The sequence below is a fragment of the Trichechus manatus genome, unplaced genomic scaffold (assembly GCF_000243295.1).
Source record: "Trichechus manatus latirostris isolate Lorelei unplaced genomic scaffold, TriManLat1.0 scaffold00100, whole genome shotgun sequence".
NCBI lineage: Eukaryota > Metazoa > Chordata > Mammalia > Sirenia > Trichechidae > Trichechus > Trichechus manatus.
In genome coordinates, this window is record NW_004444036.1 from 4,017,091 (window position 1) to 4,032,575 (window position 15,485).

The 15,485-nt window shown below is 45.1% G+C and overlaps 1 protein-coding gene across 1 annotated transcript in view; it reads right to left on the bottom strand.

Annotated features, from left to right (window-relative positions):
• MAP7D2 (MAP7 domain containing 2) overlaps positions 1-15,485 on the bottom strand; it is a 105,193-nt gene that overhangs the window by 70,609 nt on the left and 19,099 nt on the right. Inside the window, 1 exon segment of the mRNA XM_012557416.2 lies at positions 2,584-2,661. Within this exon segment, the coding sequence (XP_012412870.2) occupies positions 2,584-2,661 (78 nt within the window).

Genomic DNA, 15,485 nt, shown 5'->3' on the forward strand with positions numbered 1-15,485 from the left:
ATAAATTCCACAGTAGATATCTTAGAATGGTTTCGTTTTTTTTTTTTTTTTTTTTTTTTGGTTTTGTGCATAAGGGCTAAGCCAGACGCTGGGTTGAGAAATGACAGAAGTATATATTCATTCAAAAACACATTATTTTGTGCATCTACCAGATATGAGCTAGGCAAGGAGGTAAAACATGAATCAGATCAGCCTTGCCTTCAAGACATTTACTCGATCTGGCCAAGTCAGGTAAGGGGTCCCTGGAGGAGGCAATGCCCAAACCGACCAGCAGGAGACAGTCAAGGAAGGAGGATCTTCTACATGAAAGGCACAGCTCATGGAAAAGCCTAAAGACGCTAGAAACTTGACATTAAAAACCAACCCTGTTGCCATCAAGTCGATTCCGACTCATAGAGACCCTATAGGACAGAGTAGAACTGCCCCATAGGGTTTCCAAGGAGTGGGTGGTGGATTCGAACTGCCCACCTTTTGGTTAGCAGCCAGACGCTTAACCACTGCGCCACCAGGGCTCCAGAAACTTGACATTATGAATACTTAAGAGCTGGAGCAAAGTGCTGGGGGCAGGGGGTGGTAAGAGGCAAGGCTGTGGAGACAAAAAGGGGGTGCATTGCCAAAGACCTCAGAGGCAATAGTGTGCTTAAGGCAGCTTGTACTGGCTTGCGAGAGCCGGTTATTGAATGTTCAGGAATTTTGTGAGCTGGTTGTTAAACTTTGAGTAGGTTGAAACTGGCTACGGTGGGAGTATTTATACTATATATAAAAAAATCAGTTGCTACGGAATTGATTCCAACTCATGGTAACCCCATGTGTGTCAGAGTAGAATTATGCTCCATAGGGTTTTCAGTGGCAAATGTGGAACAACCAGCTCTCTCTTGAGGGGAAAAAGCCCCGATTTGTAGCTTTTGCTGATCTCTATGGTGTTTGCTGATGTTTATTTACACCATATCGGTTCCTGGGGAGTCAGCTCTGACTCATGGCAACTCCATGTGTGTCAGAGCAGAACTGTGCTCCATACAGTTTTTAATGGCTCTTATTTTTCAGAAGTTGATCGCCAGGTCTTTCTTCTGAGATGCTTCTGGGTGGACTCAAACTGCCAACCTTTCAGTTAATAGTGATCACCTTAACCATTTGCACTATCCACCCGCCCCGCCCCCAAAAAAACCCCATTGCCATCGAGTTGATTCCAACTCATAGCAACCCTACAGGATGGAGTAGAACTGTCCCATAGGGTTTTCAAAGCTGTAATCTTTATGGAAGCAGACTGTCACATCTTTCTCCCACAGAGCAGCTGGTGGGTTCAAACTGTCAACCTTCAGTTCACAGCCAAGCGCTTAACCACTATGCCACCAGGGCTCCTTATTCATACTGTAGGCATCAGCAAAAGCTACAAATCAGGGCTTTTTCCCCTCAAGAGAGCTGGTTGTTCCACATTTACCTGTACATCACTGCTCATCGGCCATATTAGAGCTTGAATTTTATCTGCGGGTCGACAGTGTCACTGAAGGAGTTTAAGGGAGTGAGACTACCCTTACTAGGAACTGGAACCTTTCTGGAGAATACTTTGGAAATGTACATCAAAAGCCCTAAAAATGTTCATATCAAGTTATTCCCCTTTTAGGAGTTCATCTTAAGGAAAATGATGCAGGGGGGAGGGTATAGGTTGCAAGGGAGGGGGAAATAAAAGGGCAGGGGAGGGAAAAGGGAGAAGGGGAAGGAAGAGGAAGGGGAAAGGGATACCCAAGAGTTCTCATGCAATCAGGCACTGAGAGGGCACAGAACACACAGAAAAAAGAGGGGACCTTTCTCTCCAGGAACTCAAGATGGAGCTGTAAGAACGGTTTGAAGCTTAAAAGGTCACCAGAAGACTTTGAAAACGCCTTATTTCATCTCCATTTGTCTCAATTCAATGGGGAAACCACCATCTACCTCAGAGCACCCTGTGGAGAATACGAAACCAAAACCTGCTGCCATCGAGTTGATTCCAACTCACAGTAAGCCTATAGGACAGAGTAGAACTGCCCCATATGGTTTGCAAGGAGCAGCTGGTGGACTCGAACTGCTGACCTTTTGATAAGCAGTCTGAGCTCTTAACCACCGCGCCACCAGGGTTCCCTGTGGAGAATACACTGTACTTCTTTGTCCACTTGGGAGATGTATGACAGCCTTTCTTAACAGGGTTTCCCCATTCTAACACAGAAAATTACTTAAGTGCCATTTCCTCAATTCAACTAAGGGCAGCCCATCCTGATGCCCCAGAGGGGACTGGAGTTGGGGCACTGGGGCTTCCCCAGGTGGTGGGCAGGGACTGTTTCTATTTGTTCCCAAGCCTAGATCCCCAGGCCCAGCCCAGTGCTTAGAACATGGCAAAGGTTCAATGTTTGCTAACTATTCTGAGACCAGATGAGGTCATATTTGAGAACATGCCAGTCAGTGTAGGTTTACTCCCAATTCCTCATGTCCACCTAGTAATTGTCCTAGTTCTCCTCCCATGCATTCACAAATTTCTGCCTTAGGTCTTCAGAAAAGACACCGCCGTATCTCCACTTCCTTGGACCTAAACATCCAAAATGCACAACTTACCAAGACATTTCTCTCTTTCCTCTCGTCTTTCTTTAGCCAGTCTTTGTCTCTCGTCAGATTTTAAAAATCCATCCATGCCTGCAAGGGAGAAAACACAACGAAACCGTTCTTCAGAGAGAAGCCACCGCCAGCCACACTCTTGCCCTATCTGCTGAGTGCCAGAAGCAGCTGGGTTCACGCTGTGTATGCCACACGCATGTGTCATCCATCACCATCACTTCATCCACAGGAGGCCCTATCCATCATTCCCCACCACCCACAGCCAGGCCCCAACAGTCAAGTGGTGGGCGCCACAGCTTCCACACTCACCCACCGAACTCTGCTGTGGTGGCCCAAAAAGCAGCCACAGACGCTCAAGCCCTTCCCCTAAGTCCCTGTTCCCAGGCCTGGCCCTGGAGAGGTCCGCAACTGCGGTAAGTGACGGAGAGCACTGGCAGTGTGCAGAAACGCCCACCTGGCCTCCCTGGCACCAGCTTCTAGTCCTGAGGTAGAATCAGCTGGGGGAAGGAAAAGGTGAAAAAGTGGACAAGATTTTGCATATGATCATTAGATGGATTCTGATCATTTTAATCTCTGAAAGGAGCCAACTGCTGAGGGACAGATATGAGCTCTCAATACAACACTCAGGTTCAATTTTGGCTCTGCTAAGTTGGCTCCAAAGTCCATTTTGTTATTTTAGAATCACAAAGAAGAAAGGAATATAATGTACTCCTGTTCGTCATTTAAATATCTATATAACAAATAAGATGAAGCAAATGACAGTTCACCCCCAAAATGTCCTGACATTAAAGATTAAGTGATCTTCGTAGTCATTTTAGGATTAGAAACAATCTACTGCATTCTCTTAAAACTGGTCGTTCATGAGTATCATCTACATAATGGTTCAGCACAACTTTCTGGAGAAATTGGCTTTAGTGCTACTGCCCGCAGATGTGCTTTCCCAGCGCATGCGCTCTGCCCTTGGGCAGGCTGTGCACCCTGACATCATAGGCGGGTTTGCTGCCATAGCAACCGCTCTCCTTTCCGGGTAGGCGGTTCCTGCTGTGGCTTGCACTGGAACCTGGGCGGCGGGAATGCTGCCTTCCCAGGAGGGCGTGACGAGTACTGGATTGCACTGATTCTCCATAGGTGTTTGATTCTGCAGCCTGGATTAGGCATTAGGGATATTAAAGCTCAAGAAAGAAATACTACGAAATCAAGAAATACTGTAAAAGAGCCATTTTCCATGTTTTTCTGGTCAACTCTTGATCATTATGCTACCAACGATATGAACATCCTCAAGAATTTAAAGGCCCAACTCCTTGGCTCATCATTGCATTGCAGCCCTCCACAATCTGATCCCAAACTCTCTTCTCAACTTGACCTTAGCACTGCCCCCTTTCTCCCATGCCCCTTCCTGCTCATACCTGCTCCTTCACCTGAAATGCTTTCTTCTATCTCCCCTCCAACCCCTCCTGTTTAAACTTTTCCTGCCTCCAAGACCCCAGGATCCCCAACCACGTGATACTCTGTGCTCCCACAGCAGCTCCTCACAAGGTTTACGCACACTTATTTCATTCTGCTCTACCTTAGAGTTCTCCATCTGGAGAGAGGCTATGTAACACTTAGCGGCCTTGCCCATCTCTGGGCCTTGCCCAGCCGCGTCCACTGCCCCTCACACACAGTGACCCCAAGGCACACGCACAATGCTCAAAAGGAGGCACACGGTTAGTGGAAAGGGCGCAGGGAGATAAAATAATCTTCGTCTCTAAACACTTTCAGGTTCTACTCTTGACTTCAATATTTTGATTAATATGAATTAGTTTTGTGTGAAAAGCTACAACGGAAAGCTTGTAAGGGACTGTTGTCAGCACCCACATCATCTCGTCTGCCAAGCCAAGCCCCGAACCATGCTGTGCATTGTCCATGCCACCCTCTAGCAGTTTATGGGTATCATGGATTGAATTATGTCCCCCAAAAGATGTGTGTTATCAATTTGGCTAGGCCATGATTCCCAGCATTGTGTGGTTGTCCTCCATCTTGTGATTGTAATTTTATGCTAAAGAGGATTAGGGTGGGATTGTAACAACCTTACTAAGGTCACATCCCTGATCCAATGTAAAGGGAGTTTCCCTGGGATATGGCCTGCACCAGCTTTTATCTTACAAAAGATAAAAGTAAAGTGAAGCAAGCAGAGAGGGGGACCTCATACCATCAAGAAAGCAGTGCTGGGAGCAGAGTGTGTCCTTTGGACCTGGGGTCCCTGCATCTAAGAAGCTCCTAGTCCAGGGAAGATTGATGAGAAGGCCGACAGAGAGAGAAAGCCTTCACCTGGAGCTGATGCCCTGAATTTGGACTTTTAGCCTACTGGACTGTGAGAGAATAAATTTCTGTTTGTTGAAGCCATCCACTTGTGGTATTTCTGTTATAGCAGCACTAGATGACTAAGACAATGGGCCTGCCTCACGTCTAAGGTCTAGACTGAGAACCACTCAAAGTTTTCTTTAAACACAGGAAAGAAAGAAAAACTAAAAGAAAAAAGGGTCAAGCACATTTTAAATTAGGCTGTGCAAACAGAAGGCTGTTTGTTCCATGCACATGTGTGACTTGCAGCTGCCCCCTTGTAGGAACAGGTGAAGAGTCACACCTTCAAATGGCTTCCTGAAAATCTTCGTTATCATCATGATCATAGTCGGCATCATCAACATCATCATAATACCAAAAAACCAAACCCACTGCTGTCGAGACGATTCCGACTCATAGCGACCCTATAGGACAGAGTAGAACTGCCCCATACGGTTTCCAAGGAGCACCTGGTGGATTTGAACTGCAGACCATTTGGTTAGCAGCCATAGCTCTTAACCACTACGCCACTAGGGTTTCCATCATCATAATAGGAGGTGGGAATCAAGCAGTTACTCTACCCAACAACATTATGATGATAGAGGTACTATTATGACTCTTATTGGTACAGAAACAGAGGCACAGAGAGGTTAAGTAACTTGTTGTAGGTCACGCCCTACGAGAGAGGAGAAGCCAGAATCCAGCTTGAGAACCTGACTCCGGGATTCACACTCTTAATTATTGCTTTTCTATGCAGCTCCCCGGCCCAATGAGGAAATTTAACACCTTTTCTAGTGCCCACAAATAAAAGCTTTGACCTAGTGATGCTAACAGGAACAAATCCCATCTTGGTCCCAGGAATGAGCCCACAAATTTGGAGGGCAGCAGTGAGAGGTCTAAGTCATTAAAGAAGTACTAATTAAGCACTGGAGTCCCTGGGTGGCACAAACAGTTAAACGCTCAGCTACTAACTGAAAGATTGGCGGTTTGAATCCACCCAGAGGCTCCTCGGAAGAAAGGCCTGGCAATCTGTTTCCCAAAAATCAGAGCCATTGAAAACCCTACGGGGTATCATGAGTTGGAATCAACTGGACAGCAACTGGTTGGTTAATTAAGCGTTAACACAAGCCAAGTACTAGCCCGACAGGGCACAGATGTGGAATTTGCTCAGGGAAGCTAATTATTTGGTTTCTCTTCACACTGATGTTTTGAAAATGACTGACTGTTCAATGATTTTTTCTGAAGAGGCTGATCCTGAGTGGAAAAGGGGGGCAACCCTAGGCCTCTCCTCAACCACTCCTGCCAAGCAATTCAGCTCTGACCCACTACAGGGGGTGGGGTGACTCAAACAGCCCAATGTGGATAACCTGGAACCAGCTGTGCTGTCTCTAAGGTAGCCACAAGCCACATATGGCTACTTAAATTTAAGGGAATCAAAATTAAATACAATTACAAAAGTCACTTCCTCAGTCACACTAGGCATATTTCAGGTACTACTGTACTGGAGAGTGCTGAAAGTGAAGTCAGACAGCTCCCTCTTGTGATCTGCTTCACATTTAGCTGCTCTGGGGAAGATGTGGATAAAGAAGGTCTCAGAGTTTTGAGTAAGGCTGGGGTAGGGCCTCCTCTCTTTCTCCACACAGCATCAGCCTCTGCTTTAAAAAAAAAAAAAAAGTTGAGTAAACATTTCCAGAACATCCATCCAAAGAGGAGCCAAATAATTAACTTGCCTGTCTCCAGTGTCCACTTTCTGCCTCTCCATGACCCTCCAGAGGCTGCAGAGAGGCCCTTGGGCTTACCCAGAGGCAAGGAAGGGGTGGGACACATACCAGATAGCCCCTATTTGTTAGGGCTATGGACATGAGCAGTTATCACCACTGCAACAACCCAGCCAGATCTAAACCAAAGGAATCAAAGTGGACCCGCATTAGCAGACCCCAAGCAAGTGCTCCTAACACCTGAACACTGACCCCAGGGGATGTTCTCCAAAGACACAGTATACTCAAAGAGTTAATGTTGAAGTTTGTTCCAAAAAGAGGCTGCCTTTTTCTTTATTTCTTTCTGAACATTTAATTGTGGTTTAGGTGAAAACTTACAGAGCAAATTAGTTTCCCATTCAATGATTTATACACAGCTTGTTTTGTGACATTGGTTGCAAACCCCTGAATGTGCCAACACTCCCCCTTCCTCCCTGGGTTCCCCGCGTCCATTCGCCCAGCTTTCCTGCCTCTTCCTGCCTTCTGAACTTTGCTTTTGGGCAAATGCTGCCCTTTAGGTCTCATATAGTTGACTGCTCTGAGGTATGCATTCCTCACTGGTGTTATTGTTCCTTTTATAGGCCTGTCTATTGTATGGCTATAATATGATCTCCAGAGTGATTTCAGTTCCAAGATTGAAGGGAGTCTAAGGGCCATAGTCTCGAGGGTTCCACCAGTCTCTATCAGACCAGTAAGTCTGGTCTTATTCATGAGTTTGAATTTTGTTCTATATTTCTCTCCCACTCTGTCTGTGACTTACTATTAGAGTCCCGGTCACAGCAGTCAGTAGTGGTACCCAAGCACCATCTAGCTCTTCTGGTCTCAGGCTAGTAGAGCCTATGATTCATGTAGTCTATTAGTCCTTTGGAGTAATTGTTTGCTTGAGTCTGTGGTCTTCACTCTTCTTTGCTCCGGAAGGGAAGAGACCAATTGTTGTATCTTAGATGATCGCTTGTAAGCTTTTAAGACCCCAGTCACTACTCATCCAGGTAGGATGTAGAACACTGTCTTTATGGATTATGATATGCCAATTGATCTACGCGTCCCCTAAGACCACTGGTCCCTAGCCCTCAAGCCCAGTATATCGGTCCCGGGAGGTGTATGGTTATGGCTAATAAGTTTCCATGACTATGCCCCTTGTGCATACTAGGGTATATTTGTAGCATGTACACATGTATATGTACGTGGGTGCACTTCCATACACACTCCTACCCCTCTTCTGCTTACACATCTACTTACGTATCCACTCATACATTATTGTTTGCTATTACTGTTTTGCAGGATTGTATATGTATTAGTATTTACTGTTGTTGCCTTTTACTCTTGTGTACTTTTCAGTGTCTTCCTTTACCTTGATTATGTTGCGCTGACTTGCCCCATATTGTATGTTATCTCTCCCTTTACCAAAGTTAGGACGTGTCTACTATCTAGTTAGTGGTTTTCTCTCCCCCCTCCCATCCCTGGTAACCATCAAAGAATGTTTCTGTCTGTGTGAAAACCCTTTCTTGACTCTTTATAATAGTGGTCTCATACAGCATTTGTCCTCTCATGATTGAAGAAGCCTTCTTTCTGAATAGCCTGAAATCCTAGAGTGGTCCTTTGTCTCAGGCTCCTGGTATTATATGTATATTTTTATCTTCTCTTATTTTTAAACCAAGGAGCCAATTTTATCTTTGGGCCCCATGAGAACAGATGGAGAACAGATCAGTGGTTGCCAGGGGTTAGGGAAGAGGGCAGGTGGGAAGTGGGTGGCTATAAAAGAGCAGCATGAGGGACCCTTGTGAGGTTTCTTTACCTTGATTGCATCAATGCCAATATCCTGGCTGTGAGACTGTACTAGAGGTTTGCAAGATGTCACCACTGGAGGAAATGGGGTGAAGTGTACACAGGATCTCTCTGTTACTTCTTATAACTGCGTGTGAATCTACAGTTACCTCAAAATAGAAAGTTTGATTTAAAAAAAAATCTGGCCCAAATGTGAAGCCCTGAGAGGTCCCCAAAGACAGAGAGGGATCAGGGGACACTCTCCCAGAGGTGCCCCACTCAGGTGATGGGGCAAGGGGTGCCCATGTCAGAGCCACCCCTGCCCCTTCTTTGATTCAATAATGCTTCCCAGGGCAACAGCATTCAGGTGAAGGTGCACCCTGAAACCAAGGCCTTTTCCTGGGCAACCCACCCCTACTGGAAATGAGGAGAAAATAGGGATATTTAGCAGCCAAACAACTATTTTATGTTAACAGAACAGCATAAAATCTCATACTTCACTGATTGGCTATTACTTTGAATAAACTTCCAGTTATCCTCGGGGCTGTAGCAATACATTTTTTAAAACTAATTTTGAAATGAATTTTATTAGCCTGAAGCACTCTCCTACCAGAATATTAATGAGCAGATATTAGTCAATTATTCATGGTACTGGTAAGAACCATTATCGAAATACAAAGTTTTCAAGAGAAGCCAGTTGTGTTTGACTTTTAAAAATCAATTGCATTAAATGAATTTTAAAATATCCTTCCCAATCACACTTACATCCCAGCAACTGCAAGGTCCAGAGAAAAGAAAGGGAACCAGGAATGAAGACCTCTTCAAATACAGAGTCCAATGGCAGCTACTTACCTCCTCTGGGAAGCCCTCCCTGATTCCTTCAGGGGAGAGCAGCCACCCACCCCTCTGTGGGCTCTGGGACATGAATTCATTCCCACCTTGAGTGTAACTCTTAACACAGGGTACCCTGATGACCTGTTTATATGCTTGTCTCTCTGAGACTACTAGCTCTCTGCCTTGGCTACACAATGGAATCACCTGGAGGGCTTAGAAAAAAATACAGCTGCCTGGGTCTCCCTGCAGACTCTGACCTAGCCGGTGCAAGGTGTGGCCTGGGCCTTGGTGTTTTAAAAGCTTCCCATGTGATTAGATTTGCAGCAAGGACTGAGAACTGCCCTGGACCAGTGCTTCTCACACTGCAGCCATCAGTCACCTGCAGGGCTTGTGAAAACACAGATCACTGGGTCTCACTCCCAGAGTTTCTGACTCAGTGGGCCTGGGGTGGGCCAGAGACTGTGCCTGTCTAACAAGCTCCCAGGGGCTGCTGGCCTGGGCCCGCACATGCTTGGAGAATGCTGTCCTAGGCTAGGCTGCTTCAAGAGGGCAAGGGCCTCCCTGTGGCTCCTCTCTGGACCTCAGAATGTAGCACAGGGTGGGCCTGCAGAAGGAATGAACGACCACATGCATGCCCCTACCCCCTCCGCGTGTCCTGCTGCCTCGGTTGTCACTGCCCCACATGCTATTGTCTGAGCCTGTCCATTGGACCCTTGCCCTCTAAGCTCTCCTCTATCTCCGAATCCCCAGCACCTTACATGTGGGAGGTACTCAAATATTTGCTGAATGAACAGCCATGATAATGTTCCATCGGAAGAAACCTCTTCATTTGTAGAACATTTCAACCTTGTATCAGAAATGCCTCTAAAAACAACTAACATTTTTTTAGCACCTCTGTACCCATTCATCTGCTCAAGTTGTGGTGGGAATACAAAGATAAAGGAAGGCGGCATCCCCCACTTCTCCCCACACGCCATATGCACACACACGCACGCATGCATGCACACACACTGAAGCTGAAGTGGATCTTTCCACTAAATCCCACCAGCGCCCTGCCTCTTTCAGCCCTTTTACTCTTTAAGTAGCATTGGGGTCCTGCCCTCTCTCGTTCACAGCCCTTAAGTGTGTGTATGAAGCACAGGAAGCTCTACCCCCTCAATGGCCCTCTCCCACATCCCCCCTTTCCAATCCACTTATCAGGATACAAGATTCTGAAGGGCAGGGCCTACGTCCAATTTGTTCTTGCTGCTCCCAAAGGGCCTAGCGCTGTACTCTGTACACAGTAAGCACTCAATAAATTCTCTGAGTCCACAAAAGGGGTGCAGTAGCATAGCATCTACTGCACACCAGGCCTGAAGTGGGTGTTGACACACATTTCCCATGATCCTGGGACAGCATCAGGACGAGAACGCTCATGCTCGCGGCTGGCTCTGTGACCTGACCCACTTAACACTAAGCCTCAGTTTCTCCATATTTATAAGGGGATGACAGCGCCCTCCTGGAATGCTCGCTCTTGGGACTCACCCTCTTGGAACTTATTATTAGGCTGTGAGAAGTCCAAGCCACACAAAGGTCACCTGGCAGTGTTCCAAAGGGGTCACGTGTAAGTGCTCCAATCAGCAGCCAGAGCCGAGTTCCAAGCCAACAGCCAACACCAACTGCCAGCCTGGGAATAAGCCAGTTGAGCCGCTGGCCCAGCCAGGCCCCAGATGACTCCAGCCACCTCCGCCTCTGACTGCTACCTCCCAGCTAAGCCCAGGCATCGCCTCAAGCCATGAGAAATCAGGAGGCGTTTTATCCCACTAGTTCTGGGACAGTTTGTTACACAGCAGTGAAAACCAGAAGACTGGTCAACCAGTCAACCAAAAGCAGACACCACCTCCTGAGCACCAACTTTAGCGCCATTCTCTGACGGCTCAAGTTCATCTGCTACTCAACCCCTGACCTCGGCTACCTGCTGCGCTACTCTGCCAGAATCGCTCTGTTTTCTCAGTCACATCACTTCGGAAGTTGCTGAAGCCACTGCCCCCCCCCCAGAGAGTCCCACACTCAACACTGACTGCCAGGAGCGGCCCCTGCATTTTCTCGTTGACCAGGTTGGATCCACAGAGGCTCAGCTGGACCAGAGGCTGTCCAGAGCAGCCAGGAACCACGGCCAGAAGGACAAAGGGACTAAGGGCCCAGGAGACACGCTTGGACTAATGAGAGACAGGCCACCACAGACAGAAAGGGGACAACAGACGAATTGTCCGCCCTTCTTTCTACCAGTGAGCTGTTATGAGTTAGAGGGATTCCACACAGTTTCTCTGGACATGGCCTGTGGGTCCAAGCAACTGGCCATGTTTGGCTGCAAGGCTGTAGTTTGCTTTGATTTCCTCTACTTCCTTCCAGGACTCATGCCCCTTTTCCCCTTGCTCTCAGTTCCCTGGGAGTGTACCCCTCAATAAAATGTTGGTATATGTACAAATGGAGGGAAGCCTGTACACAAATGCTCATAGCAGCATTATTCCTAACAGCCACCAAGTGGCAAAAACCCAAATGTCCCATCAACTGTTGAATGGATAAATAAAATGTGGCATGCTATAGACTGGAACTTTATTCTGTCATAAAAGGGAATGAAGATGGGATGGGGGAAGGGGCAATTGGGAAGGACTGCTAGTTGCTATGGGGCTTCTTTTTGGGGTGATAGAAATATTCTGGAATTAGACAGTGGTGATGGTTGCAGAACACTGTGAATGTACTAAAACCCACTGAATGTTATACTTTAAAAATGGTGTTATGTGAATCATATCTTAATAAAAAAAAATTGGTAAAAAATACAACCTCAGGGAGGATTCCAAAACAAGGTTTAACCCCCCTGCCTATGGCCTTCTTCCCAGTTTCCTGGTTTGCTATCTTATTTTTCTTTTTCCACCCAAATAGCCAGATGATGTATCTGGTTCCAATACAGAATTTTTAATGGAGTGCAAATGTATGTGCTTCATTTGGGTGTTAAAAATAATATGTGTTCCTGTAAAGTGTCTTTGCCATACAATCTCAAGTGTTTTGCTACTATATTTTGTAAAACTGGGGAGTAAAATGAGTGTCAGCAAATTGAAAGAAAAATAAATAAGCCTGCTACTGTTTTGTCTGAAAAAAAAAAAAAAGGGGGGGGTATGAAAAAAATTGCCAATACATGTGAAGAACTTTTCATAAAATAAATGCTCATTAAATGTTAGTGGTCACTGTTTTCTTGTGGGAGTGGGTGCTATATTTCAAGATTAAAGAAATGGAGACTCCAAAAAGTCAAGTGGCCCACTCAAGGTCAAATTAAGTGGGAGGATTCTAATGATCTCTCTGACCCTTAATCCAGTGTGATTTCTCCTAGATTTTGCCGCTCTCCTGGAGGGTGTGGGGGTAGGAGGGATCAGATTCAGATCAATGAAGGGCCAAACCCCATTGCCGTGGAGTCGATTCTGACTCACAGCGACCCTACACGACAGAGTAGAACTGCCCCAGCCAGTTTCCAAGGAGTGGATAGTGGATTCAAACTGCCAACCTTTTGGTCAGCAGCTGAGCTCTTAACCACTGTGTCATAGGTAGAAATTTCAGGAAGGGGTAATGGTGTATGCAGAAATATACTAGAATGTAAAATGCAGCAGCTATTGTGGAAAACAGTTTGGTGGGTCCTCAAAAAGTTAAACATTACTGTATGACCCAGTAATTCCACCCCTAGGAATGTAGCTAAGGGACTCAAACAGATACAGGTCCACCAATGTTCATTGCAGCATTATTCACAGTAGCCAAAAGGTAGAAATAACCCAAGAGTCCATCAACAGATGAATGGATAAACAAAACGTGGTACATACATGCAATAAAGTATTATTCAGCCATAAAGAGAAATGAAGTCCTGATACATGCTAAGACATGGATGAAGCTTGAAAATATTATGCTGAGTGAAATACATCAGAGAGACAAGGACAAATATTGTATTGTCCCACTTATATGAAATATCCAGAATAGGCAAATGCATAGAGAGCAAAGTTTATTAGTAGTTACCAGGGGCTGGTGAAGGGGAGGAGATGCTGAAAGGGTACTGAGTTTCTGTTTGAAGTGAGGCAAAATTTTTGGAAATCGATAGTGGTGATGGTTGCACAACATAGTGAATGTAATTAATGTCACTGAATTGTACACTTAAATAGTTAAAATATATTTTACTACAGTAAAATTTTTTTTTGAATTATTAGAAAACAATAATTAAAGGCTGAAATCTCATTGAACTTCAATCGTGTGAATGGGAATTGAAAATCAATAGACAGAATGTATAACCTTTTTCATCTTTGCATGGGAGTATACTGTTTTTGCTCAAAAAGCATCATGTATTTCTGCCTCATATTTTTCAATTAAAATCATTAAACCAATTAAAATCACATAGGGTCACTAAACTTTCCACTGAAATTTCATTCAGTGCAGAGATAAATCTCAATTCCCAGTATGTACTGTCAACGGCCATCCATACCTCAGGACGATGGCTTTAATGCAACAGAGTGAGGAGAACCACCAGTACTAACAGTTAAAGAAGATTCTTGTCTGCCAACCTAATTTTTCTTCAAAATGAAATTCATATTCATTAAAGGTACTCTAGGAACACCAACAAATCAACCCATAACACTTAAAATCGGGGCTTAATCATACCAGTGTACAATGCATAAAAAAAAGAAAACCCTGAAAGGTAATTCAGTGGATGATTGGCATTTTCAAAATCCCAAATCATGGAATCTCAGGTGGAAGCACTCCCAGAGATCCCATTCCACTCTCCACTTCAGGTAAGCCAGAGATGGGTTTGAGCTATTCTTTTCCTCCATCAGAAAGAGGCTGTCTTTGTCTTCTCGGTTTCCTTCATTCTGCCCATCCAATATGGTGGGTCAGCTCTTGGGCTTCTGCTATGCAGATGGGGATTGTGGGTAGTGAGTTGTAGGACTGCAAGAAATGAATAGGCTTTAATTCATCAATACCAGAAAGGGAGCAAAAGCAGCTTAGAAGGCGAGAGAGAAGAAAGTGAAGAGAGAGACAGTAAACAAGGGAGCCAGGAACCACTGGGTGGGGGCTGCATCTGGGGGAGAATTCTGGCTGGAATTTGGGCATGGTGAAGTGCTGTGAGAAATGCTGGGAAGATACAGGGGGTACATAACACTGAGAGCCAGAGGAAGAGGCAAAGAGCTGCAGGTTAGGAATTCAACCCTCTGACATTCTTCTAGTTTTTCCAGCAAAGATGTAAACTGCTTTTTTGACTAAATGAACTGTCTTTCTTTGGCTATCACCTGGGGTTCTAATACTTATTTGGGATATTTATTTCCAATACAAATACCTAAGTAGGAACTAACCTCAGGAAAATCATAGGGTTGTAAAGAACCTTCAGTGGCCATTTATTCCATTTTCTGTCTCTGACAAGGGCTGAACCAAGTAGCATCAACTTAAAATCGGTGTTTCGGGAAGATACCATTTCCCACGACAGCTTAACAACTCTCCTGGAGGGCTTGTTAAAAACAGATTGCTGGGATCCACTCCCTAGAGTTTCTGATTCAGTAGGTCTAGGGTTGGCCCCAGGGATCTGCATTTCCAACAAGTACCCAAGTGAGGCTGATGCTGCTGGTTCTGGGGGCCACACTTTGAGAACCACTAGTTTAATCCATTTCTCACCTGCTATAATCTTCCCAACTGCCTTATCTCTTTGATGGTGAGAAAAATCACGACCACCCCCTAATTTCTGCTTCCAACATACCTCTTTCAAGGATGACGTCACTTATACTTTTTAATGAGACAGGCTTGGAACTAGCATTGAAGTTTTAATAGCCACTGACTGCTAGGATGAAGTTGTAGACACCCAGGTACCAAAATATATTTAAAAAGCATATAGATGTCAAGAAGTCCTTGAAAAGAAAGAATTGGAGAAAAAGGGAATTCAATCTATACTGTTGGTTTTTTAAACATACATTCTAAATTCCCAGAGGTTTCCTTTAAAACAGCTAAGAGAATTACATTTTCCAGAGAAACGCAGACTTGATAAGAGTATTACTAAATGACTCAAATGATTACTAAATGATTTTTCTTAAATCACAATTTGCATAGCTAAGGGAATTATCTGTTTTTTAAAAAATGTAGAATTGGGTCAAGTCCAAACAATTACAAAGAGCATCACTTTGACATCAAGGTCAAATGAGAATGAGAATGGGTCCCCCTCCAGTC